This window comes from Balaenoptera borealis (genome assembly GCF_965194805.1).
Source record: "Balaenoptera borealis genome assembly, chromosome: 8".
NCBI lineage: Eukaryota > Metazoa > Chordata > Mammalia > Artiodactyla > Balaenopteridae > Balaenoptera > Balaenoptera borealis.
Window position 1 is genome coordinate 20,415,119 of NC_138865.1, and position 26,387 is coordinate 20,441,505.

The 26,387-nt window shown below is 40.3% G+C and overlaps 1 protein-coding gene across 1 annotated transcript in view; it reads left to right on the forward strand.

Annotated features, from left to right (window-relative positions):
• Nucleotides 1-303: 303 nt before the first annotated feature.
• NUP62CL (nucleoporin 62 C-terminal like) overlaps nt 304-26,387 on the forward strand; it is an 888,162-nt gene continuing 862,078 nt past the window's right edge. The window contains exon 1 of the mRNA XM_082402991.1: nt 304-25,248. Coding sequence (XP_082259117.1) covers nt 4,908-5,537 — 630 coding nt within the window. The 5' untranslated portion in view covers nt 304-4,907 and the 3' untranslated portion in view covers nt 5,538-25,248. The remainder of the gene's footprint in view (nt 25,249-26,387) is intronic.

A 26,387-nucleotide genomic window follows, 5' to 3' on the forward strand; every position in this document is an offset into this window, starting at 1 on the left:
AGACACTATCAAACTCTTAGAGGAAAACATAGGCAGAACACTCTATGACATAAATCACAGCAAGATCCTTTCTGGCCCACCTCTTAGAGAAATGGAAAAAGAAACAAAAATAAACAAATGGGACCTAATGAAACTTAAAAGCTTTTGCACAGCAAAGGAAACCATAAACAATGCAAAAACACAACCCTCAGAATGGAGAAAATATTTGCAAATGAAGCAACTGATAAAGGATTAATCTTCAAAATATACAAGCAGCCCATGCAGCTCAATATCAAAAAAACAAACAACCCAGGCTTACCTTGTGGTGCAGTGGTTGAGAATCTGCCTGCCAATGCAGGGGACACAGGTTCGAGCCCTGGTCTGGGAGGATCCCACATGCCGCGGAGCAACTAGGCCCGTGAGCCACAATTACTGAGCATGCGCGTCTGGGCCTGTGCTCCGCAACAAGAGAGGCCGCGATGGTGAGAGGCCCGCGCACCGCGATGAAGAGTGGCCCCCGCTTGCCGCCAACTAGAGAGAGCCGTCGCACAGAAACGAAGACCCAACAGAGCCATAAATAAATAAATAAAATAAAATTTAAAACAAACAAACAAACAAAAAAAAACAAACAACCCCATCCCAAAATGGGCAGAAGACCTAAATAGACATTTCTCCAAAGAAGATATACAGATAGCCAACAAACACGTGAAAGAATGCTGAACATCACTAATTATTAGAGAAATGCAAATCAAAACTACAATGAGATATCACCTCATACTGGTCAGAATGGCCATCATGAAAAAATCTACAAACAATAAACGCTGGAGAGAGTGTGGAGAAAAGGGAACCCTCCTGCACTGTTCGTGGGAATGTAAATTGATACAGCCACTATGGAGAACAGTATGGAGGTTCTTTAAAAAACTAAAAATAGAGCTACCATAGGACCCAGCAATCCCACTTCTGGGCATATACCCTGAGAAATCCATAATTCAAAAAGAGTTATGTACCACAATATTCATTGCAGCTCTATTTACAATAGCCAGGACATGGAAGCAACCTAAGTGTCCATTGAGAGATGAAAGGATAAAGAAGATGTGGCACATATATACAATGGAATATTACTCAGCCATAAAAAGAAACGAAACTGAGTTATTTGTAGTGAGTTCGATGGACCTAGAGAGTGTCATACATAGTGAAGTACGCCAGAAAGAGAAAAACAAATACCATATGCTAACACATATATGTGGAATCTAAAAAAAAAAAAAAAATCGTTCTGCAGAACCTAGGAGCAGGATAGGAATAAAGACGCAGATGTAGAGAATGGACTTGTGGACATGGGGAGTGGGAAGTGTAAGCTGGGATGAAGTGAGAGAGTGGCATGGATATATATACACTACCAAATATAAAATAAATAGCTAGTGGGAAGCAGCCACATAGCACAGGGAGATCAGCTCCATGCTTTGTGTCCAGCTAGAGGGGTGGGGTAAGGAAGGCAGGTGAGAGAACCAAGAGGGAAGGGATATGGGAATATATATATATACATATAGCTGATTCACTTTGTTATACAGCAGAAAATAACACATCATGGTAAAGCAATTATATTCCAATAAAGATGTTAAAAAAATAAATAAAATAAAATGTATGATTTTCTTTCAACTGATATTCAAAGGAGGAAACTGATCTGTTCATCCATATGAAGGAAGAAATCATCATTGCAGTCCTGGTAGAGAGAGCCTATCTTTCAAGCTTAACTTCCAAGTTGCCTTTTTCCCAAGAAGTGAATCACCTTGTGTAGTATTGCTTATACATGATTTTTCATTGTGCTGACTCTAAAGCAGAGGTGGTGTGTGTGTGTGTACACGCGTGTGTGGTATATGTGTCATGCAAGCATGTGTGTACATGTGTGGGTGTGTGTATGTGTGTGTAAATTCTAGAACTAAATTTCATTAGCTACTAAGTCTAATAAAAATTTCTACCTAGAGTGGGATCACATACCACATGGTAGCTCTGCTTTCACATTATTAAAAATCCAGGAACCCTCAACCTTGCTCGCCCTTTCTGTCAGGAGAGACCTCTTTCTTCCACAGATGTTTGCAAATGTGTTTTCACCAGGATTCTGCAAGCTCTGCTCTGGCATTCATACTGTCTGATTTGTAATATGTTAAAATTCCTCTCACTTAATTATCACTAAAAGGTGGCTTTTCTTCCAACATGTTTTATCTCACTCTTGTGCTCCAAGTCATGGTAATTAATTTGACTGAAACTCCTCATTAATCAGGTGGAAGTTGAGCTGTGCAGATTCTGGTAATCTGGATCTCCTTTCTTGCCCTAAATCATCTAAGTGCCAAAGGGGTACAGTCTCTGCTGCTTCCTCAGGTCAGAAATACATTAGCTTTTATTGAGGAAATTCCCAAGTCACTAGTGAATCTTAGCAACAGCTCTGTGACCCTGGCCTTGAGGGCATAATTATCTTTACGGCTTTTTGACTGAGCATCTGTCTCCCTTTGTTAAAAATGTGTTCATTTCTTGTGTGACAGGAAAGCCCACCCACCCTGCCTTGCACAGCAAAGACTGATTAAAAGAAGGTGTTCTCTGGCAAAAAAAACTCAAGGCAGAGAGATGCGCAAGATAATGAACAAAAGATGCTAAGCAAAGGTTAATTGGGGAACAGCAGAAAGGCTGGCTGCATCTGAAATTATCTGCTTTGAGGCCAGTCCACAGTGGTCTCCTCTCCTTTGAAGTCCCCAAGCTCTGTGCTGGGATTAAGAACTGTTTCAGGGAGATGCTAAGATTTCATCCAGGACTGCAGAATGGGAGGGTGTCAGCTCTCTGCTCCCATACCAAAAAATGGTCTATAGAGCTGGGTAAAGATGTTTACACAGTTAAGAAGAGCAATAATAATGCCTTAATGATGCCCCCAGCAGAGCAATAATGATGCTTGGATTTTCCCTTGGGGAGGCATTGGGTGGTGGGAGGAGAAGAAGGAGAAGAGATGTGAGTCCCTGCCAGAGGTGCTGGGTAAAGGGACACTGGGGAACGTATATGCACAACTGGACAAGGGAGTTGGGACCATGCACGATGTGAGTTTACTGGGACAATTTCCATATGAAATTCCATGAGGAAGTATGAGGGGAAGGGAGCCCCTGAACAGTGGTTTCTACTCCCCCAGTGACCTACAGAGAAGGCTTAGAGAAAGCAGTATTGAAAGAAAAATCCGTGGCTATCTGTACCCTGGCAGAGCTGATGGAAGCTCTCTGGCCGGCACTGGATTCTATGGTGGCTGCTCTCAAACCATGGTCAGCGAAGCAGCCCTGCTCCATGCCGCCAAGTACCAGAGGCTCGAGCTAGTTATGTGGGCTGTACTTGGGTGTTTGGGAAAGAGAAAGTTGGAGGGGAAGCTGAGCACAGGATGGAGGAGGAGCTCAGAGGCAGAGGAGTCAGGCAGAATTCTCTAGAGCCACAGGGAACTTGGGCTAAAAATCAGGGATGAAGCATCCATTTACTGTGTGATGGTTCTTGTTTTTAGAATATGGCTTGGTGAGGACAGAGGTTTTCCAGGAAGCATTCACCATATTCATGGACACTTGACAGCTATAAGCCAAGTTATCAAGGGACATCACTTACCATCCTGGAGTACGGCCCAAGCATATTTTGATGGGGGTGAGGCTGGTTTCTACCAATGTGTCTTGACCAGCCCCATGCTGCAAGCTCACTCCTTCAGGGACAATAGGATTTCTCCCGCCTCTGTGGTTAATTTGAATGAAGAGAAGAAAACCGTTGATACTAACACCAAAGATGCGTGACATGTCTGTGCTGTGGTTGGCAGTACAGAAATAACCCCAGAAGCACAGCCAGAGAGCAGGGCAATATTCCCAAGACTACTGACAACGAGATTCCCCAAGTCCCCACCCTCCAGCTGACAGGCTGGGTGCTCCTGGCTAACTCGCATCCCTCCTTAATGGTATAATTGCTCCTGGATGGAAATTCAGGAGTGCTGAAACCCATCGGGGAATGGGTAGGGGGCTACAGACCAGAGAGCCCAGCCCCCAACCACATTAGGCTTGTCCCCAATGCAGACCCCATCCCCATCTTCATAGGTCATGAGCAGTTCTGGGCTTTCTCAATACAGATGGATTTGGCCCCAAGGACACTAGCCAACTAAGATTAAGGAAGAGCCTTGCCAGGGGATGTTGGACAGTGGGACCTCAAGTCACTACTGATTTTCAATCAGTCGATGGACTGCCTGTGACCCTCACCCATTTGCAAACTCACAAGGGTGCACCCTATGGCTTGAGTACAGTGTTACCATATCAAAGTGGGTTGTGTGATCCTGTAACCTCTGAGAAGCCGAAGCTCCCATTCTGGTGCACGTACTGGCTGGAGAAAGTGTCTCTGGTTGTCCCTGTCTTGGGGTCTCCATGGCCTGAGGTACCATTGGGCCACCCTCCTCCTGATATAGACACTTGTGTGAGTACAACCTGAAGAGAGAAGCCTGCTTCAAAGCGAGTTGTTTGTGACTCTTCAGCCCAAGACCTTCTGGAGGGATAAGTCAGCAGAAGCTTCAAGGTCTGTGAGCTTCTGAGAAATGTAAGGAGAGACTGAGAGAACTATAAACTATGATTCATGTGTTCTCCTTCACGAGTGGAAGCATACTTGGATAGTGATACAACCACCAGTGCTGTAAGGAGCCTCCTAAAACTTTGCAGTCTGAGATGGATAATCACGTCAAAAACCTCTGAACCCTCAGTTAGCGTCGCTCCAGTGGGGATATACTCACTGTGGAGGCCGGCTCTTTCCAGCCCGAGAAGGCCCTGGCCAGCCTCTCTGGCCGCACCGAAGTCTTGTCTGCCTTCCTATTTACTTAGGGGTACCACCATCAAGGGTTGGCTCCAGCATCTACTGTTGCTGCCACTACTAGTTCAAGCACCATGCAGTTTACCTCATTTTCAAATGCTTCTACCTCCACTGCTCCTACTGGGGTCTCATTTGGTGCCCCATCAACTTTGGCTGGAACACTTGGTGGTACAACTTTGGGATTTGGATTAAAATTCCCTGGAGCAGGTGGAGTGGCTCCTGTTGCATCTACTACAGTGTCAACCACCAACACCACAGCCACCAGGGGCTTTACCTTGAATCTAAAACCGCTGACATCAACTGAGATTAATAGCACTGTTCAGGTCGGCATTACTTCTATACTTTTTACTTTCACTGTTAATACAATCATAACTCCTGTGATGACCTATGGTCAGCTGGATAGTCTGGCAAACAAATGGAGCCTTGAGTTAGAGGATCAAGAGAAACACTTTCTTCACCAGGCCACCCAGATCAATGCTTGGGACCATACATTGATTGAGAATGGTGAGAAGATCACTGCTTTACATGGAGAAGTAGAAAAAGTGAAACTGGATCAGAAAAGGCTGGAACAAGAATTGGATTTTATCCTGTCACAGCAGGAAGAAGTAGAAGATCTCCTGACCCTTTTAGAGGAGTTTGTAAAGGACCAGAGTGGGTCTATTTATCTGCAGCATTTAGATAAGGAACATGAGAGGACTTACTAGTTAGCACAAAATGTAGATGCTCAGCTGAAACGAATGGCCCAAGATCTCAAGGACATTATTGAGCACCTGAATACATTTGGAAGTCCTGCTGACACTACTGACATGCTCCAGCAGATCTGCAAAATTCTGAATGCTCATATGGACTGTCTACAATGGATTAATCAGACTTCAGGTATGCTGCAAAGGAAGGTAGAAGAGGTAACACAAGTTTTCGAGCATCATCATTGCAAGGAGCAGGAGCGCAATGTCAGGATTGATCTTGATTGAATGACCCTATCTTCAGCATGTTGTTTTTGGATTATACATTACCTACAAATTTTGAGGGTGTTCATTAGAGTAGTATTTACAGTTACTATTCAATATTTGGTGGGGAAAAAAAGTATGCATGTATTTGTTTTCCACTTAAATATCGTGCTGTTGGGAACTACAGAGTTTGGCTTTTAGTATCAGCAAATCAAAACTATATCAGCTCTCCAGGCAGAAACCGATTTGATGTCAACTCTGTGTGTGTAATTCATGGCTTACTCTCCCAGATACCATATCTTACTGCCAGCACACATTGTCCTTTTCACTCCAACCAGATCATAGAGAAATGTTTCCCAAAAAATAGATGCCAACCAGTCTTTACTGGGTGCCTGTTAACATTCAATGTATAGTGTTTGCTACTGTAAAGTCTCTCTCCTTAAGGAACTTACTGTCTACTTTGAGATATAATTAATGCCTGTCTGTATAAAAACAGTATAAACCATACAATAAAGTGTGTTATGAATTACAGAGACGATGCTATAGAAATTCAGAGAAGGGAGGAAAAGTTAGGGTGGATTTGGGACTTGAATTAAGTTATTTTTAAAAGTGTATGGTTCAGGCAATTCGTTTATTTTTGATGTACAGATAATCTGGTGTTTTACTTGGTTTCAGCATATGATTTATGGTTGTGGGTTTTGTATATTTGTTTATTTGTTTTTCAAGAAAAAAGCCCGTCCTTAGCTTGGGAACAGTCTGATTTCTTGTGTTTCATGTTTTACCTAAGCCATAAATAAAGATGATGCTCTGAAAAATAAAAGTGTAACACTAAAATAAACTACTCAAAAGTTTTTGAGTGACTTAAAAAAAAAATCTCCAAATGGCATCTCAGTTGGGGGCATACAGTAGGAATCATTTAAAAGTATGATGTATGTGGATTGTCAGACTCTAAACCAAAGGCACACAGCACGCCAATACCTTGTTCACTTAGTCTATCCCAGACTTTGGGGTGGGATTCACACATGGATCCATGCCATAATTTTGCAGAATAAACATAACAAATGAGAAAGTCTGTTGCTGATATATTTAAGGGCATCTGTTGGTGCCCTCTTCAGCTTCATTTCAGAGGTCTGAGGCTTGGCAGCTGGGCCCTAAACAAGGGTGGATGTCACCAGCCCTGATTCACGTGGGGAAAAGTAGAGGAAGCCAGTGAGTTGGCATCTTGGCTAGTAGGGAAGTAGCTTGTCAACTGCAGAACTGACTTGTGATTCCAGCATGGAAGGTAAATGGGTATTGTGTACATCAGGGCTTCTGAACTTCACTATGCATCAGAGCCACCCAGAGGGCTTATGAGAATGCACTTTCTGGGCCCCCAGCATCTGTAGAATTTCCAACTTAGCAGGTCTGAGGTAAGGCCCACAGATTTGCTTTTCTAAAAAAGTCCAGATGAGGCTGATGATGGTGGTCTGGGGACCCCACTTTGAGAACCACTGTTGTCTATTATAAGGATGTGCAAGAGCAAAAGCCACGGCTAGTTGGGGACCTGTATGATAGGCCTGATATCTCTTTCATAATGTAGGTTCATTAGCTCTACAGAGGACCCAGAAGCAGAGAAGAAGGGGCGTGTTTAAGACAGAGAGGAAGTACCTCAAAGGAACTCTCACTAATGCTAACATGGATATTGCTGGGCTGTGAAAGATGGCACCTTGATCAACAGTGTTACCGAATGTGAGTTCATATGTCTGATGCACAGTGAGGCCAAACAAACCAAAACTTTGGAGTTTGGAACAGAGAAAAAAATTTTTGAGGGCCATGTGAGGAGAATGGGTGGTTCATGCCCCCCAAACCCCCAAACTCCCTGAAAAGTTTCAGCAAAGCATTTTTAAAGACAAGATTAGAGAGGGGCATGGTTGGTTGTTGCAGACTTCTTGGTGTAGGAATCCTTTGTTCCTGCAGCTGTCCACATAAGTCAGGTCAGGATGTTCCTGTAAACCTCCAACAAGACACATGTTATTCTCTGTTCTGCAACTTTTTATCTCTATATGAATAGAAAAGTATTATACCCTTAAGGTCAGAGCCTTGAGAATGGGCAATACTGTATATTTCAGGCTGTAGACACCGTTTGTAATTTGAAGCAAAAGCAATAGAATAGGAAAGTTAAAGTAAAAGAAACAGATCTAATATGGATTCAGATTTATTCTTCCCTATTACAACAGCACAGTCCAGAACTAGAGCCTACCCCAGAGGCTGTACTAAAGGTAACTTTGGATCCCCTCACCCTGAGCTAATCCCTGCTGCCACAGACCAGAGCACAGAGTGAACAAAGACAGGCCTTGAAGAGGGATGGGCATGACCCATCTCCCCAGTCATTAAGGTCCTGCCCAGGGAAGTCCCTGATAATAATGGAATATTATAGAGACTATAGCAGTCCCCCCAAAATAGCTTTGGAAATAAAGGTTGGTGCCTGAGATGAGCCAGAGTGCTGATAAATTTGGAAAACAGAGGGATTGATTTTAAGGAAAATTGAGATATAGTTTTCTTGGTATAAAATGATAGAAGATATTTAGGGAAAAAAAAAGAAACAAATCTGACCCCCTGCATCTGTTGTATCTGGCAGAAGGCATTGCTCACAAAAACCACCTGTCAAGATGATTCAAGCCAGGAATTCCTTGGAAGTAACATACACTGATATGTTGTCCTCAAAACTAGACTTGAAACCAAGATGGTACATTCACTACAATGTATTACATTACTTGCCATCCCTACAAAGAAGTCTTATAGCTCAGCACAGATATTTTAGGAAAATCTTTCTTGGGTTTTGTGCTCTTTACCCAGACCTATCCAGAAAAAGTGGGTGCATTTGGGATACTGTCAAAATGGATTGAATGCATTCTGGTGGGAACAGAGACAGAAAAGCAAGGCCTTTGATGAAGAACTCGAGGCAGAGAACAAGGCACACCTTTTTTTTTTCTTTTTTTAAACATCATTACTGGAGTATAATTGCTTTACAATGGTGCGTTAGTTTCTGTCTTATAACAGTGTTAATCAGCTGTACATATACATATATCCCCATATATCCTCCCTCTTGCATCTCCCTCCCACCCTCCCTATCCCACCCATCTAGGTGGTCACAAAGCACTGAGCTGATCTCCCTGTGCTATGCGGCTCCTTCCCAATAGCTATCTATTTTACGTTTGTTAGTGTATATAAGTCTATGCCACTCTCTCACTTCATCCCAGCTTACCCTTCCCCCTCCCCGTGTTCTCAAGTCCATTCTCTATGTCTGCATCTTAATTCCTGTCCTGCCCTTAGGTTCTTCAGAACCATTTTTTTTTTTAGATTCCATATATATGTATACGGTATTTATTTTTCTCTTTCTGAATTACTTCACTCTGTATGACAGTCTCTAGGTCCATCCACCTCACTACAAATAACTCAATTTTGTTTCTTTTTATGGCTGAGTAATATTCCATTGTATACATGTGCCACATCTTCTTTATCCTTTCATCTCTCGATGGACACTTAGGTTGCTTCCATGTCCTGGCTATTGTAAATAGAGCTGCAATGAACACTGTGGCACATGACCCTTTTTGAATTATGGTTTTCTCAGGGTATACACCCAGTAATGGGATTGCTGGGTCCTATGGTAGTTCTATTTTTAGTTTTTCAAGGAACCTCCATACTGTTCTACATAGTGGCTGTATCAATTTACATTCCCACCAACAGTGCAAGAGGGTTCCCTTTTCTCCACACCCTCTCCAGCATTTATTGTTTGTAGATTTTTTGAGGATGGCCATTCTGACTGGTGTGAGGTGATACCTCATTGTAGTTTTGATTTGCATTTCTCTAATGATTACTAATGTTGCGCATCCTTTCATGTGTTTGTTGGCAATCTTCTTTGGAGAAATGTCTATTTAGGTCTTCTGCCTATTTTTGGATGGGGTTGTTTGGTTTTTGATATTGAGCTGCAGGAGCTGCTTGTATATTTTGGAGATTAATCCTTTGTCAGTTGCTTCATTAGCAAATATTTTCTCCATTCTGAGGGTTGTCTTTTTGTCTTGTTTATGGTTTCCTTTGCTTTGCAGAAGCTTTGAAATTTCATTAGGTCCCATTTGTTTATTTATTTATTTTTTCATGTCTCTAGGAGGTGGTTCAAAAAGGATCGTGCTGTGATTTATGTCATAGAGTGTTCTGCCTATGTTTTCCTCTAAGAGTTTTACAGTGTCTGGTCTTACATTTAGGTCTTTAATCCATTTTGAGGGGTTTTTTTTGTGTGTGTATGGTGTTAGTGAGTGTTCTAATTTCATTCTTTTACATCTAGCTATTCAGTTTTCCCAGCACCACTTATTGAACAGGCTGTATTTTCTCCATTGTATATTCTTGCCTCCTTTATCAAAGATAAGGTGACCAGATGTGCACGGGTTTATCTCTAGGCTTTCTATCCTGTTCCATTGATCTATATTTCTGTTTTTGTGCCAATACCGTACTGTCTTGATTACTGTAGCTTTGTAGTATAGTCTGAAGTCCGGGAGCCTGATTCCTCCAGCTCCGTTTTTCTTTCCCAATATTGCTTTGGCTATTTGGGGTCTTTTGTGTTTCCATATAAATTGTGAAATTTTTTGTTCTAGTTCTGTGAAAAATGCCATTTGTAGTTTTATACGGATTGCATTGAATCTGTAGATTACTTTGGGTAGTATTGTCATTTTCACAATGTTGATTCTTCCAATCCAAGAACATGGTATATCTTTCCATCTGTTTGCATCATCTTTAATTTCTTTCTTCAGTGTCATATAGTTTTCTGCATACAGGTCTTTTGTCTCCTTAGGTAGGTTTATTCCTAGGTATTTTATTCTTTTTGTTGCAATGGTAAATGGGAGTGTTTCCTTAATATCTCTTTCAGATTTTTCATCAAGAGTGTATGGGAATGCAAAAGATTTCTTGCATTAATTTTGTATCCTGCTACTTTACCAAATTCTTTGATTAGCTCTAGTAGTTTTCTGGTAGCAGCTTTAGGATTCTCTATGTATAGTATCATGTCATCTGCAGTGACAGCTTCACTTCTTCTTTTCTGATTTGGAATCCTTTTATTTCTTTTTCTTCTCTGATTGCTGTGACTAAAACATCCAAAAGTATGTTTAATAATAGTGGTGAGAGTGGACAACCTTGTCTTGTTCCTGATCTTAGAGGAAATGGTTTGAATTTTTCACCTTTGAGAACGATGTTGGTTGTGGGTTTGCCATATATGGCCTTTATTATGTTGAGGTAAGTTCCCTCTATGCCTACTCTCTGGAAGGTTTTTAACATAAATCGGTGTTGAATTTTGTCAAAAGCTTTTTCTGCATCTATTGGGATGATCATATGGTTTTTATCCTTCAGTTTGTTAATATGGTGTATAACATTGATTGATTTGCATATATTGAAGAATCCTTGCATTCCTGAGATAAACCACACTTGATCATGGTGTATGATCCTTTTAACGTCCTGTTGGATTCTGTTTGCCAGTATTTTTTTGAGGACTTTTACATCTATGTTCATCAGTGATATTGACCTGTAGTTTTCTTTCTTTGTGACATCTTTGTCTGGTTTTGTTATCAGGGTGATGATGGCCTCATAGAATGAGTTTGGGGGTGTTCCTCCCTCTGCTGTATTTTTGAAAAGTTTGAGAAGGATAGGTGTTAGATCTTCTGTAAATATTTGATAGAATTCGCCTGTGAAGCCATCTGGTCATGGGCTTTTGTTTGTTAGAAGATTTTTAATCTCAGTCTCAATTTCAGTGCTTGTGATCGATCTGTTTTATTTTTTATTTCTTTGTGGTTCAGTCTCGGAAGATTGTGCTTTTCTAAGAATTTGTCCATTTCTTCCAGGTTGTCCATTGTATTGACCTATATTTGCTTGCAGAAATCTCTCATGATCCTTTGTATTTCTGCAGTGTTTGTTTTTACTTCTTCTTTTTCACTTCTAATTTTATTGATTTGAGTTCTCCCTTTTTTTTCTTGATGTGTCTGGCTAATAGTTTGTCAATTTTTTTATCTTCTCAAAGAACCAGCTTTAATTTTATTGATCTTTGCTATCATTTCCTTCATTTCTTTTTCATTTATTTCTGATCTGATCTTTATGATTTCTTTCCTTCTGCTAACTTTGGGTTTTTTTTGTTGTTGTTGTTCTTCTTTCTCTAATTGCTTTAGGTGGAAGTTTAGGTTCTTTATTTGAGATGTTTCTTGTTTCTTGAGTAGGACTGTATTTCTATTAACTTCACTCTTAGACCTGCTTTTGCTGCATCCCATAGGTTTGGGTTGTTCTGATTTTATTGTCATTTGTTTCTAGGTATTTTTTGGTCTCCTCTTTGATTTGTTTAGTCATCTCTTGGTTACTAAGTAGTGTATATTTTAGCCTCCATATGTTTGTATTTTTACATATTTTTTCCTGTAATTCATATCTAGTCTCATAGCATTGTTGTCCGAAAAGATACTTGATACAATTTCAATTTTTGTTAATTTACCAAGGCTTGATTTGTGACCTAAGATATGATCTATCCTGGAGAATGTTCCATGAGCACTTGAGAAGAAAGTGCATTCTGTTGTTTTGGATGGAATGTCCTATAAATATCAATTAAGTCCATCTTGTTTAATGTATCATTTAAAGCTTGTGTTTCCTTATTTATTTTCATTTTGGATGATCTGTCCATTGGTAAAAGTATGTTGTTAAAGAAGTCCCCTACTATGCTTGTGTTACTGTCCATTTCCACTTTTATGGCATTAGCATTTGCCTTATGTACTGAGGTTCTCCTATGTTGGGTGCATAAATATTTACAACTGTTATATCTTCTTTTTGGATTGGTCCTTTGATCATTATGTAGTGTCCTTCTTTGTCTCTTGTAATAGTCTTTATTTTAAAATCTATTTCGTCTGATATGAGAATTGCTACTCCAGCTTTCTTTTGATTTCCATTTTCATGGAATTTCTTTTTCCATCCCATCATTTTCAGTATCTATGTGTCCCTAGGTCTTAATTGGGTCTCTTGTAGACAGCATATATACATGTCTTGTTTTTGTATCCATTCAGTCAGTCTATGTCTTTTGGTGGGAGCACTTAATCCATTTACATTTAAGGTAATTATAGATATATATGTTCCTATTACCATTTTCTTAATTGTTTTGGGTTTGTTATTGTAGGTCTTTTCCTTTTCTTTTGTTTCCTGCCTAGAGAAGTTCCTTTACCATTTGTTGTAAAACTGGTTTGGTGGTGTTGAATTCTCTTAGCTTTTGCTTGTCTGTAAAGGTTTTAATTTCTCTCGAATCTGAATGAGATCCTTGCTGAGTAGAGTAATCTTGGTTGTAGGTTTTTCCCTTTCACACACCTTTATTCTGTAATAGGGAAGAACAAATCTGATTCCATATTAGATCAGTTTCTTTTACTTTAACCTTTGTATTCTATTGCTTTTGCTTGGAGTTACGAATGGTGCCTACAGCCTGAAATATACAGAATAGCCCATTCTCAAATCTCTGACTTTTAAGAGTGTAACACTTTTGCATTCATATAGAGAAAAATAGGTGTAAAACAGGGAATAACATTTGTCTTGCTGGAGTTCTATAGGAACATCGTGACCCCCACCTAAGTGGACAGCTGCAAGAACAAAAGATTCTAGCACCAAGTAGTTTGCAACAACTAACTACAACTCCTCCTCTTTTTAGTATAAAAGAAGCCTGAATTCTGACTTGGGTAAGATGCTCTTTGGGACAGTAATCCACCATCTTCTTGATCTTCTGGCTCTCTGAATAAAGTCACTATTCCTTGCCCCAACAAATTGTCTCTTAACTTATTGGCATGTTGTGCATCTAGCAGTATGAGCTTAGACTTAGTAACAAATTTTAGCAAGCCAGCCAGGACACTTGCTGCTTGTGGTAGCTGGCCCTGATTGGGGAATTTTCAGGTAAGGCCCTAGCAGCTGCTAGGACCACTTGTCCTGAGAATCTTCCCTTCAAAATTCCCTGAAGCAGCACAGGCTGCCCTAGCACTTAGTAGTTAGAGCAAGAAATCAATATCTAGGAGCTGATAGGCTCAATCAGTATGGCAAGTCGCCCTTGTGTGTACAGCAGAAACTTTATTCCTCCAGAATAAGCCAATTTGTTTTGTATTTGAGTGGGGTACCCTGTTGAAAAGAGAAAACAGCTGCTGGACTTTTACCTGATTTGTGAACCAGTTCATTTCTTTCTTTGGATCCAAACCATCTGTGGGTTTTTTGTCTTGTACTTTTGTCTTTAAAAGTTGGGGAATGTTTCAGCTATCCCTAAAGAAAGTCCTCTGGGACACATTTTGGATAAGTTGTCTGATTACAGCTAAGAACCCATGACTAAGAGAAAGATAATATTTTATTGTAGTAATGTGTACCTGTGTACCACAGTACCTGTTAGGATATCAACAAGGGGTTTATGCAGGGTTATCATGGCACCCTGTGTACCAAGTATTCTCACCCTTGTTTGTTAATTATGCCATTTGTGGTCTCCTGTGTCATTGGTCTAGCCAAGGAATCACTTTGCATGGGGGTTGAATTGATGGTTCTTATGATAAGTAAAACCCCAAGACCAAACCTGGGGGTTTATTTTCTGTTTTCTGTTTGTCCTTTGAGTTTTTCATGTCATTTTGTTTTGGTAACATTTCTCCATTTACAGCCAAATCAGTTTTGTGATACTTAAAGCTTTTACTGATGTCAAATGGAGGAAAGGAACAATGACAACAACAACAACAAAAAAAACTTGCCTGTTCTTGTCTGAGAGTGGGACATTCCCAGGGAGAAGAGAAAGTTTTCACTTGTTTCCTAAAGTCACCAAGCCCCCAGTCCAGAATTCAGCCTGTTTGGTTGACGCCAAAGCAAAATGTTTAGAAATGTTAAATTACTATTTATAGATTTACAATAAAGTGCTGAGAAATTATGGCCTTTGAATGGCTCTATACAATCCTGCTATTATAGCTATTCTGTGAAAAAGCAGAGAAGAATAATAAAATCTCCTATGTACAAGCATTTGTGCTATTACATCATAGAAAATAAGAAAAAGAAGGGAATAAGAGTGAGGATATGTTGCTTCAAACCTTAACTCTTCCAGTTGAGCCAGCTGTCCTGTCCCTCTGGCCTCTATGCCAATATACCCACCCCTTCCAGTACCTCCCATTTCTCTAGAGCCAGCCCTAATTCCCAATACTGGGGTTCAGGAAGTGTTCAGACTGGCTCCCTCTCTTTATAGAGATCAAATTGTGTTAGTTCCTGGGGTACAGGGACCTGGCCTGGTACTGCCATCTAAGACCTTACAGGGCACTCGGTTTGCACCAGAAGCCACTCCTGGTGCAGGGCAATTTTCCCTCACAAAATTCCCTTTCATTTAGGGGGCCTAAATGAAAACAGTCAGCAGGCTGGGTTTCTATGGATGACCCATGACCCTTAATGAGCAGCAAAGGAATTTGAACAAAATTCAAGAACTTCAGCAAAAACCAAATGAAGATCCCTCTGAATTTTTGGAAAGGGTTTATCAGAACTACAGACATTAGACTGATGCAGACACCAAGGCCCCTGAAAATGCTAGAATGGTAAATATGAGAAAATTACAAAAATTAGATGGTGCATTTGGAATGAACCCCTTTCAATTGGTAGATGTTGCTTTTAAAGTATTCAACAAAAGGGAACAACAACAGAAGAAAGAAGATGCAAAAGGGAATGCCACTTTTCTGGCAGTAGCATTGGATTCCCAGAAGGCGAGTAACCTGAAGAGAGGTAAGCAGCCATTGGGGAAGGACAATACACTTACTGTAAGGAGGAAAGACATTAGAAAAAGACTGCCCCAAGCTAAAACATAAGAAGGAGAAAAATAAAAGAAAGGTGGGAGCCTCTCATATGGTAGAAAGAGAGGGACACTCTGATGATGAATGAAGAGACCTAGGGGCTCCCTTGGACTTGAGGTGCCCAATTCCAATTTCCCTACAGGAGCCCCAGGTAACTTTGACAGTGGGGGACAAGTTGATTGACTTTCTAACAGATATGGGTGCAAGATATTCTGTGGTAAACGCCAAGGTGGCACAGAAAACATCTCAATCAATTCTGGTCATGGAAGTTTCTGGAGAAGTACAAAATCATTCATTCTTACAACCTCTAGAATGCCAACTAGGAGGCCTCACTCTGAAACACAGTGTCATATATAAGCCAGAGTGTCCAATCTCTCTTTGGGGCTGAGATCTCCTTTGTAAATTAAATGATCAAGTAACTTTTTTGCCAGAACAGCTTGACATCAGGGCCCCAATGGAGCATGCTTTAAGCCTACAGATGACACACATGGATGCCCCAGAAAAGGAGACAGAGTTCTTTCCCCTTTAGGTCTACAAAAATGTAAGGTCAGAAGTGTGGGCTGAGGGAGGAGATATGGGGATATATGTATGTGTATAGATGATTCACTTTGTTATAAAGCAGAAATTAACACACAATTGTAAAGCAATTATACTCCAATAAAGATGTTAAAAAAAAGAAGTGTGGGCTGATGGCACCCAAGGGAAGGCAAAAAAACCCACATGACCAATACAAATCCCATTAAAAAGGGGCCCTGGGACACCTAATCTAAAACAATACCCTCTGAGGCAAGAGGCCCAAAAGAGAACTCAGCCAATTCTTGAAAAGTTTTTGGAAGCAGGACTGATTAAATCCTGCAGGTCCCCTTCCCTACAACACCCCTATTCTCCTGGTCAAAAATCCAAACTCAGCAGAGTATTGCTTCATCCAAGACTTAAAGGCTATTAATGAAGTAGTACAAGACTTGTACCCTGCTCACAACCATTCCAGGAGGTTCTCAGTTTGGGGGCTTGAAAGATGTTTTTTTCTGCATTCTTATTGCAGGGGAATTACAGCAGCTGTTTGCTTTTGAATGGCAAAGCCCAAAAACACAGGTAGTCCAACAATATTGTTGGACAGTTCTGCCTCAAGGATTTAAGAATTCCCCTACCTTGTTTGGGGAGATGTTGGCTAGGGACCTTAGAAACTTAATATTGGATGAAAGACTTTTTATTTCAATATATGGATGATTTGCTACAAAATACTCATTATGAGAGAGATGTCACCTTACAATGGATTCAAATGTATATAGTGGAACTTAACTTACAAAAGACCATCCAGGGAGTCACTCAGAATTGCATGACTTGTGCAAAAAATAACCCAAAGACTGCTGTTAGACCTTCCCAGGTGGGGACTCAACATAGAGGAATCTCTTCCCCTGAGGACTGGCAAATAGACTCCACTCAAATGCCTCAAACTGTAGGAAATTTCAGATACCTGCTAGTGTTGGTGCACACTTTTTCAGGAAAGCTGGAAGCATATCCTACTCAGACAGAAAAAGCTTCCAAAGTGATTAAAACCATCCTTAAAAAAATTATCCCCCTATTTGGACTGCCTAACACCTTTCAAAGTGGTAACGGGCCTGCTTTTGTCTTTAGCATAATCCAACAAGTGTCTAAAGTATTTAAAATTATATTCATCCTGGAGACCACAATCAACAGGAAAAACCAAGAAAATGAATTATATATTAAAAAGGAATGTCACTAAAATATGTCAAGAGACTAATTTAACTTGGGATACGGCCTTGCCAAGATAAGTTGCCCTGCTATAGATCAGAGAGGCTTCCGGAAGCAGGCTTAAATTAAGCCCCTTCAAAATATTGTGTGGTAGGCCCTTCTAGGTGTCTGCCCAGGTGAGAGAATCTATACATGCTCTAAAAGACCTAGCAGTTGCCAACTATGTTAAAACTTTGAGCACTATACTGTTCATGAGTTTGCCTCCAATAGGTCTGCCTATCCAACTGAGGTAGCCTTACATCTTTTCTGGCCCAGAGACTGAGTCCTTCTTAAAACCTGGAGAGAACAAAGGCCTGAATATCAGCTGACTGCAAGGTGGACAGGGCTGCATGTGGTATTACTTACCACTCACTCATCTGTCAAGTTAGCTGGGGTAAAGCCATGGATTCATCACACTCCTGAGAGGCCTGGGGAGCAAGGGGTTTGTGAACCCTTAGAATATTTAAGGTTGCTCTTTAAAAAAGATAAATATCGAGATTATAATTTCATTGTAGCTGAAAAAGGGTCAACCTATTTGTTTAATCGTATCCAAATAAATAGCACAGGAATCTAGTGTAATTATGGCACAGTCAGAAAGATAAAATTAATAGATATGTATAGGGAAATGGAAACAAAACCTCAAGTTCAACAAAGTGCAAAGGGGTTTCATCAGGTTCAAGTAATTGTAAATAAAGAAGGAAATAAGATTGTACTACTGACAAAAGATTCTAAGGAATGTTCCCTGTCCAGAGCTGATTAATTCCATTCCATGATCACCCCTTCATCCCCCCCCCCCCATTCTGCAGGAAGTAGCTGGAACAGTCGTCACCCCTTTCTCCACAAGATTGTGGAATGGACATTGACAGTGGGGAATTGTAATAGGGAAGAACAAATCTGACTCCATAATAGATCAGTTTCTTTTACTCTAACCTTCATATTCTGTTGCTTTTGCTTCAAATTAAGAATGTTGCCTATAGCCTGAAATATGCAGTATAGCCCATTCTCAAGGGTATAACACTTTTCCATTCATATAAAGAGAAAAAGTTGTAGAACAGAGAATAACATTTGTCCTGTTGGAGGTTTACAGGAACATCATGACCCGATCTATGTGGACAGATGCAGGAACAAAAGATTCCAACACCAAGAAATTTGAAACAACCAACCACACCCACTCCCCTTTTTAGTATAAAAGAAACCTGAATTCTGACTTGGGTAAGATGGTTCTTTGGGACACTAGTCCACCATCTTCTCAGTCTGCTGACTTTCTGAATAAAGTCACTATTTCTTGCCTCAATAACTCATTTCTGGATTTATTGCCCTGTCGTGTGGCAAGCAGTATGAGCTTGGACTTGGTAACAATCATCAAAGAAACAGAACTTTTGGGAGTTTAATCTTCTCCTTGTGAAATGTTTTAGACAATCTGCTCTTGATGCTCAACCAAACCAAGAGGCTCTCCACTCAGGATACTGAGTTCCCTGCCTGCCATCCCAGGCCAACTCAGCAAGTAACCAGACAAAGTTGAATCTCAGGGTCTTAGCACAAGAAGAGGTGGAAACTAGGAGGGGGCTTAACAGGAGAGAGACTGTGGTGGAGGGTAGAAGTCAGGAGGCCACAGAGGAGAGGCTTCTCAGTAAACCATAGGGTTAATGGGAAGTCCCATGATCTGCCATTGGGATCTCCCTTGGGGACACAAGGGAGTTGATGGTGTAAAGTCCAGTCCTGATCCTAGTCAGAAGGCAGGAAAAGACTGATGTCTCGGCTCAAACACAGTCAGTCAGAGAGAAGGAATTCTCCCTCCTCAGCCATTTTGTTCTATTCAGGCTTCAAAAGATTGGATGAGCCTTCCGCCCCAACATGGGGGAGGGCAAGCTACTTTACTCAGTCTATGGATTTAAATGTTAATCTCATCCAGAAACACCCCCACAGACACCCCCAGAATCATGTTTAACCAAATATCTGGGCACTCCATGGCCCAGTCAGTTGACACATAAAATTAACTGTCACAAGTGGTAATAGCAACACGCAGGTAACAACAAAAACTCGCTTACAAGCCCCCCCCACCCCCAACAAATAAATGTGTGTGTGTGTGTACATATGTGTACAGTAGTCTCTTCTTATCCACTGGGGGACACATTTCAAGAACCCAATTGAATGCCTGAAACCATGGATAGTACCAAACCTTGTATATACCAAATGTTTCCTATACATTTATACCTATGATGATGTTTAATTTATAAATTAGGCACAGTAAGAGAATGTTCGAATTGCCAGCATCACTACTCTTGTGTTTGGGTCCATTATTAAGTAAAATAAAAGTTACTTGAACACAAGCACTGCTATACCCCGACAGTCCATCTAATAACTGAGACCACTACTAAGTGACTAAATGTCAGGATTTCATCACACTACTCAGAATGGTCCCAAAATGTAAATGCAAGGGCATTTTAGTGTTTTCTCAGACAGTCCCTGTATGTTGTGGAGGCTGTACAAGAAAGACCGAGAGGCTTTATAATTTATTTATGATTCAGATGACTGTTTGTTCATTCAATCATTGTCTCCTCACTTACAAGGGGAAACTAATTCTAAAATTATCATCTTTCTTCTGAAAATAGTTTTCTATTCAATGTGACAATCTTTCAATTTAATTTTTATCTCTGTTACTAAAACTGTGGGTATTTGCTTTGCAATATCACAATAGTTTTCCAAATGATGGATTCTAAACTCTTACTAAAAAAAATCTTGAAACTCTCTGGAATGCTATACTGTAAGGTCCATGGGTGTACTTTTTTTTTTCCTTTTTTTTTTGTTGGAATATAGTTGCTTTACAATGTTGTGTTAGTTTCTGCTGTACAGCAAAGTGAATCAGCTATATGTATATATATATATATATATATCCCCTCCTTTTTGGATTTCCTTCCTATTTAGGTCACCACAAAAGCTGGAGTAACATGGGTGTGCTTTCGATCTGTAATAATTTCCTGATGAAACCCGCAGCATGAGCATAGGAAGTTCCTGTTCTGGATCCCAGTGCCACCCCCAGGAGGACCCCTCCTCTCTCCCGGGCCTCTGGTGTTGTGCTGCTGCTCCTGCTACTCCTGCTGCAGTTCACTTCAGCAATGAGACCCTGGCACTTGGCCCCACAGCATCTGGACTGTCCCCGGCATGCACATGTGTGTGCTGGGCGGCTAGGGCAACTGCCCTGGGCCTGAGTATGTTCAGACATGTTGCCACCTAGCATATCTCCTCTGCTCACACATTCCCTGTTGTCCTGTTCTTCACTTAAAAAACACAAGCTCAGAGATAAAATTATTGAAAATTTCAAGCAATGACAGCAGTACATTAAACCAAGCATAGGGACCCTCCTGAGAGTAGACGCACTGTTGCAAGCCCATGAAGCTGCCCCTGCCTCCCTCCACCATTTGAATTTAAAGTGCCAACTGGGCACTGACTATTTGAACATACTTTTGGGGAGTTGTGGGAATTCTGGCATGGCTCACTCTTTGGTTGACCACTCCACTCCTTCCTTGCATAAAAAAAGGGCTGATGCTAGAGTTACACTGACAGCATCACCACACTATCTTGATGGAATTCCAGGTTTTCTCTTTGTCTCACTTAGAGGATCATTACTAGTTTTCTCAGCCCAGACACTCTGGCTCAAACACTGGGGAAGATATTCTCTCCACTGATGCTCAGTTTAATTGCTGTTCTTTTGCAGTCACTTTATCCACATTGTGGCTGAAACTATTTATGGAGAGAACTTTTATGGAGAGAACTTTCTGAGAGTAAGATACTTTATTCCAGAGAAGAGCTTAATTATAGTAAAAAGAGTAGAGGAAAGGTTGATTTTTAGAGCAACTCTAGGCCAGTCAGTGTTACAAACATAAAATTATAAACATGAATTCTTTTATGCATTTGAATGTCTATATAGTGATCATATTTATGCAAGCATCTTTGCTAATATATGCTCTGCAGCTGAAAAGTTTTATTACACTTGATTGTAAATGTGATACTGTTGTACTATATAAACAAATCTATAAAATTGAGAACACTCAAAAGCATTTCTTTGAATTACCAGATATTTGCATGACTCTTGGGAACCTATCTTCACTAAAATAAAACATTGGTTCAGAATATTAAGACCAGTGCCACAGAGCTTGCATTTGAGTGAGGGTAAATACACAGTCAGGGAGGAAGGGAGGATTAAAACAGTAAACACTGCAGCACTGACATTTACTCTTGCTGCTGTAGACTAGTTCATGATAATGTCCTTTTACAATAATATCCTGACACTGCCCATGTCAGCATTCAACTGGGTTTGGGGTAACATAAACATTAAATGTCTAGGTCATCACCCTAAAGCAGGAAGACTTTCTGTGATTATCATCCTACATTTCTAAGAAGAAAAGAGATAATTAATATGAACAGGAAATGGTCATTTGACACAATTCTAACTAGTCCATCTTTTCTCCGTCACTTTATTTTGAAAATTTTCAAACACAGATATGTTGAAAGAATGAGGGGTGAACACATATGTGACCACCACCCAGGTTCTACTGTTAACATTTTACTACACCTGCTTTTGTATTTATCTATTCGTCCATCCTTCCCTCTATCCATCCATCAGTATACTGCATTTTTTGATGCATTTCAAAATAAGTTACAGACATAACTTCCCTTCACCCTTGAATACTTTGGCATGCATATCATGGACTTAACTTCAATATTTGTTATCTGTTTTATATTGTTTGTGGTTAAAAGCACAAATCTTAAGTGGACCACTTAATGTTTTCACAAATGCACACACTTGTATAACCCAAATCCCTATCAACATATAGAACTTTGCATCCCTCCAGAAGATTCCCTCATAACTTTTCCCAGTCACTTCCAGCCACCTCCAACCTACCAGTAGGGTCACTGTTCTGATCATTTCCACCATAGATTAGTTTTGCCTATTGACTAGTTCATTTTCATCTTTCTTGTGCAATTGAATAAATAGAATTTTAAAGATTTTGCTATCAAACCAGTGAAACTCTAGTATTTCAGTGGATGCTCATTTTTTTTAATATTTAAGGACAATTTCTAATAATAATAAAGAAAAGCCCTCACCAAAAATGTCAGTAAAAATCTCTGATGTGTTTGAGGAAAGTGCAGCCTCTTAAAGGAGACAGAACTTGCCAAAAGGAAGCAGGATTTATAGTGTCCCTCGAGGTAGCTCGATTGTTGAGGAGAGAAAAAAAGCAAATTCATATGTTGAATATTTCCTTAGGGAAAATCAAAGCAACTCTATCTCCTCATTTATCCATGACTTGATGGTGTTTTCTTTCCCTCACATCATAGGGCAGCAGAGTATTTTTCTTCCCACAAGCTCTGCTTGAGCTCTTCTTCCCTGTTTTATTTTCAGAAGGCACTTGCCAGAGACAACAGGGCTCTCTGCAGGCTGCATGATTTAATCAGCAAGAGTGAGATGTTCCAGAATCCAGTGGCTTCTGGGGCCCTGCCTCTTGGAGAACACAGAGGAGTTACCATAGATCATTTCCAGTGGCCTGCCCTGGCAAGCCCAAAAAAGAAACACAGTGGGAAAGTGGCAAAATACGTGTGCCTCACCTCTCTCTTCTGTTGTTTTTGCTCATCAAGTCAATTGAAATTGGAACACTGTGTTCCCCAAAACCCCAGACTGTTATGGCCATGAATAGCAGAGCTCCCACACTTTAATCAGTCCTTATTTTACCATAGACTACAAATATTAATTCACTCATTCACTCATTTATTCAGGTTGTTCATTCCTAGTATTGGTTGTCTTCTCCCCCAAAATGGTCTTTCCATTTCCTTTCTACTGAGATGCAAACCAGAATTCTGGAATTACCCCAACACATTCCTCCACCACTGCAGCCAACCTCTGACTGGCTTCTGCCTGTTTTCCCTCCCCAATATTTGTAGAATATGTTTGTCTCCATTCATTCATGAAATAAGTATCTTTGAGCATCTGTATGTCCCAGGTGTCTTCTGTGCAACAGGGATACAAGATACAGTGACCCATGAAAAAGAACAGGCTTCTGCCCTCCTGGAGATTCCATTCTAGGGAAGATAAACACCCACAGAAACAATAAACACATTGACATTTCAGATAATGCTAAGTGCTGTGAGTCAAAAAAATCAAAGCACTGTGTGAAAAAGAGAGAGCAATAATTTAGAGTGCGGTCATGGGAAGCTTGTTTGAGGTGAAGGTATTGGAACTAAGACTTGAATAATGAGAAGAGATGGTCATGTGCTGGTCTGGCTGGGACTTTCAGGCAGAGGGGGTAGGAATTGGCAATTACACCTCACTTTTATCTACCATCATCTCTTACTTGGCCCAGCTAACAGGTCTACTGTGATGTATGGATGCTCTGATATATTATGTCTTTCACACTGAGCTTTCTGAAATGTAAACCATATACCATCAATTTCCCTGTCTTCTTGTCATTCCCATCAAAATGCACCATAGCTCTTTGTTGCTATTGCTCTTAGGGGGAAACAGTCCTTAACTTGACAACAGGCAACCGGAACATCCAGGGCCAGTCCTTGCATTCCTCTCTAGCTCAATGTCACACAACAACTTCCTGGTCCCACTAGCCTTCTTTCAGTCTTCCAGTCCATTATGCTTGCACAGATGACATCCTCCCAAGGTCAGAGGGGTCCATTCCTCCTCTATTTTCGGAGTTAATTCAATTTCATCCTCTAGGTTCCAAATTATTCATCACTACCCCCAGGAAAGCCTTTTCTGACCTGTTTTTTAAAACCAAATGCCCAAATTACATGTTTTTAGCGAACACTAGTCTCACATTTATAGCACTTCTCACTCTGGTAATTTTCCATATAAGTTAGGATTATTTGACTTATGTCTGTATATAAGATTCTAAGTTTATAAAAGGACCCTCCCTGGAACAGTACTAGAACAGAGCTGTTTAAATTGTTAAATTGATTAGTCATGAATATCGTAATTAATCATGAATAACTTCTATGAATTTGAAAGTTGTCAGCATAGAGAAGACAATTCAAGTCATCAGAAAGGATGAGATCACCCTGGAAGATGATAGGCAGAATAAGTCCTGGGCACCTGTGCCATGGACAAGTCTACATTTAAAGAACCAAAGGAAAAAGAGAGTTACCCAAGGAAACAGAAGTGGAGCAGCCAGAGAAGCAGGATGAAAATGGAGAGCTCTGCCTCCCACAGCAGGAAAGGAACTCTCCTAGTCCATTCGGGCTACTGTAACAGAATATCAGAGGCTTATAAACAGCAGAAATTTGCTTCTCACAGTTCTGGAGGCTGGGAAGTCCCAGATCAAGGCAAATGATTCAGTGTCTGATGAGAGCTCTCTTTCTGGTTCATAAAGGGTCACCTGCTCATTGTGTCCTCATGAAGCAGAAGGAGCAAGAGAGCTCAGTGGGGTCTCTTTATGAGGGCACTAATCCCATTATGAGGGCTCCACCCTCAAGACCTAATCACCTCTTAAAGGTCACCACCTCTGGATACCATCACTTTGGGTCTAGGTTTCAACATACAAATTTGGGGTAGACACAAATGCTCAGTCTAGAGCAGAGAGTGTGCTGAAGTAGAGAGAGACCAACTCTATGGAATGCTATTGTTTATGGCAATGTTTTAGGAAATACAGAATCAGAGGAAAAGAACATGAATGAAAATAAGACATATACACACACATGCACATACCCAATGTTTGGAAATGTCTTGGAAGACTTTCTAAGTACCTAAGCAAACTGTGTGTGTGAGTGTGTGTGTGTGTGTGTGTGTGTGTCTGTTTGGAAGAGGAAGTTGATGAACATTATTAAATAATTTTCAGGTCTTTGAATTGTATGCTTTATCCCCTGATAAAAGAAGATGGGTTTTTGTTTTGCTTTGTTTTTTAATTTTTTTTTTTTTTAGATTTTGTGATTGCATTGTTCTAACAAAGTGTGCATTTTTGCAAATATAATAAGTTATATTAAATAATCTTAAAGGAACTGTAAAATAGAACTGAATAAAAGTCAAGTAAGTTATTAACTAATAAAAGGGGTGTTTTTTAAAGCTCAAAACATATAAGATACACATAAGAGGGTCTTTGGTAAATATTTTGAAAATAAGTTTTATCTCCTGCAGAAATTATTTTTTGTATTTAATGTAGAGCAAGAAATCTGATTTTCTTAAAAATTTGCAAACAGTTTTCATGACACAGCAGCTTGGTGGGTTGAAACAATCATAGATGGTGTGTAGAAATGGTATTTCTCTGGCTCTGCCCACAGACTCTCTGAAGGAGCATTACTGCCCATTAGGTAGTTCTGAATGAGTCCTGTGGTTATCTGCCAGTGACCAATGAAGACACCAGGGCCAGTGTTAGCTGCTTGATGTTTTCAGCAAAATCAGCATTTCTATGTTCCCCCAACCCCTTTCCTACTGCTCTCAACAGCCCTTTCAAGGCTGCAGGCACCAGTTCACTGCTGTCGGTATTCAGAAAGATTTGATAAAAAGAGATATTTTGTTTTCAATCACTCTTTCATTGAATTGATCACACTGGAAACAATCCATGCTTGGACTGGAAAGCAATCTAAGCAAAAGATACCTTTTCTGTACTCCAGATGACAACTTCTAACCCTCACTTGCCAAGTCAAATCATAATATAATCTTCTTTGAAACCAATATCTCAGGTAGTAAAGACCTTCCAAAACAAATTTCTTCATGAATCTGGGGCAAACAACCCCTGACCTGATCCTGAATCACAATCCTGATCCTGAACTTGTGAAACTGGCTTTAGTTGGAGATAAGTCCCCAAAACTAGCCCATGAAACATACATTAATCAGAAATCAGAAGTTTATGCAAATGAGTCCAGTGTGGGTAGCTGGCTACAGATTGAAGTGACAAGAGTTTACTATGTTTTTCCCTTCTACCTTCAACAACTTCCCCTGTATCCCTCTAAACTTATTACTACATATTTAGCCATAAAAATAAAACAAAGATAAACTAGGATTCTATCATAAAATTTTGCATGTCTC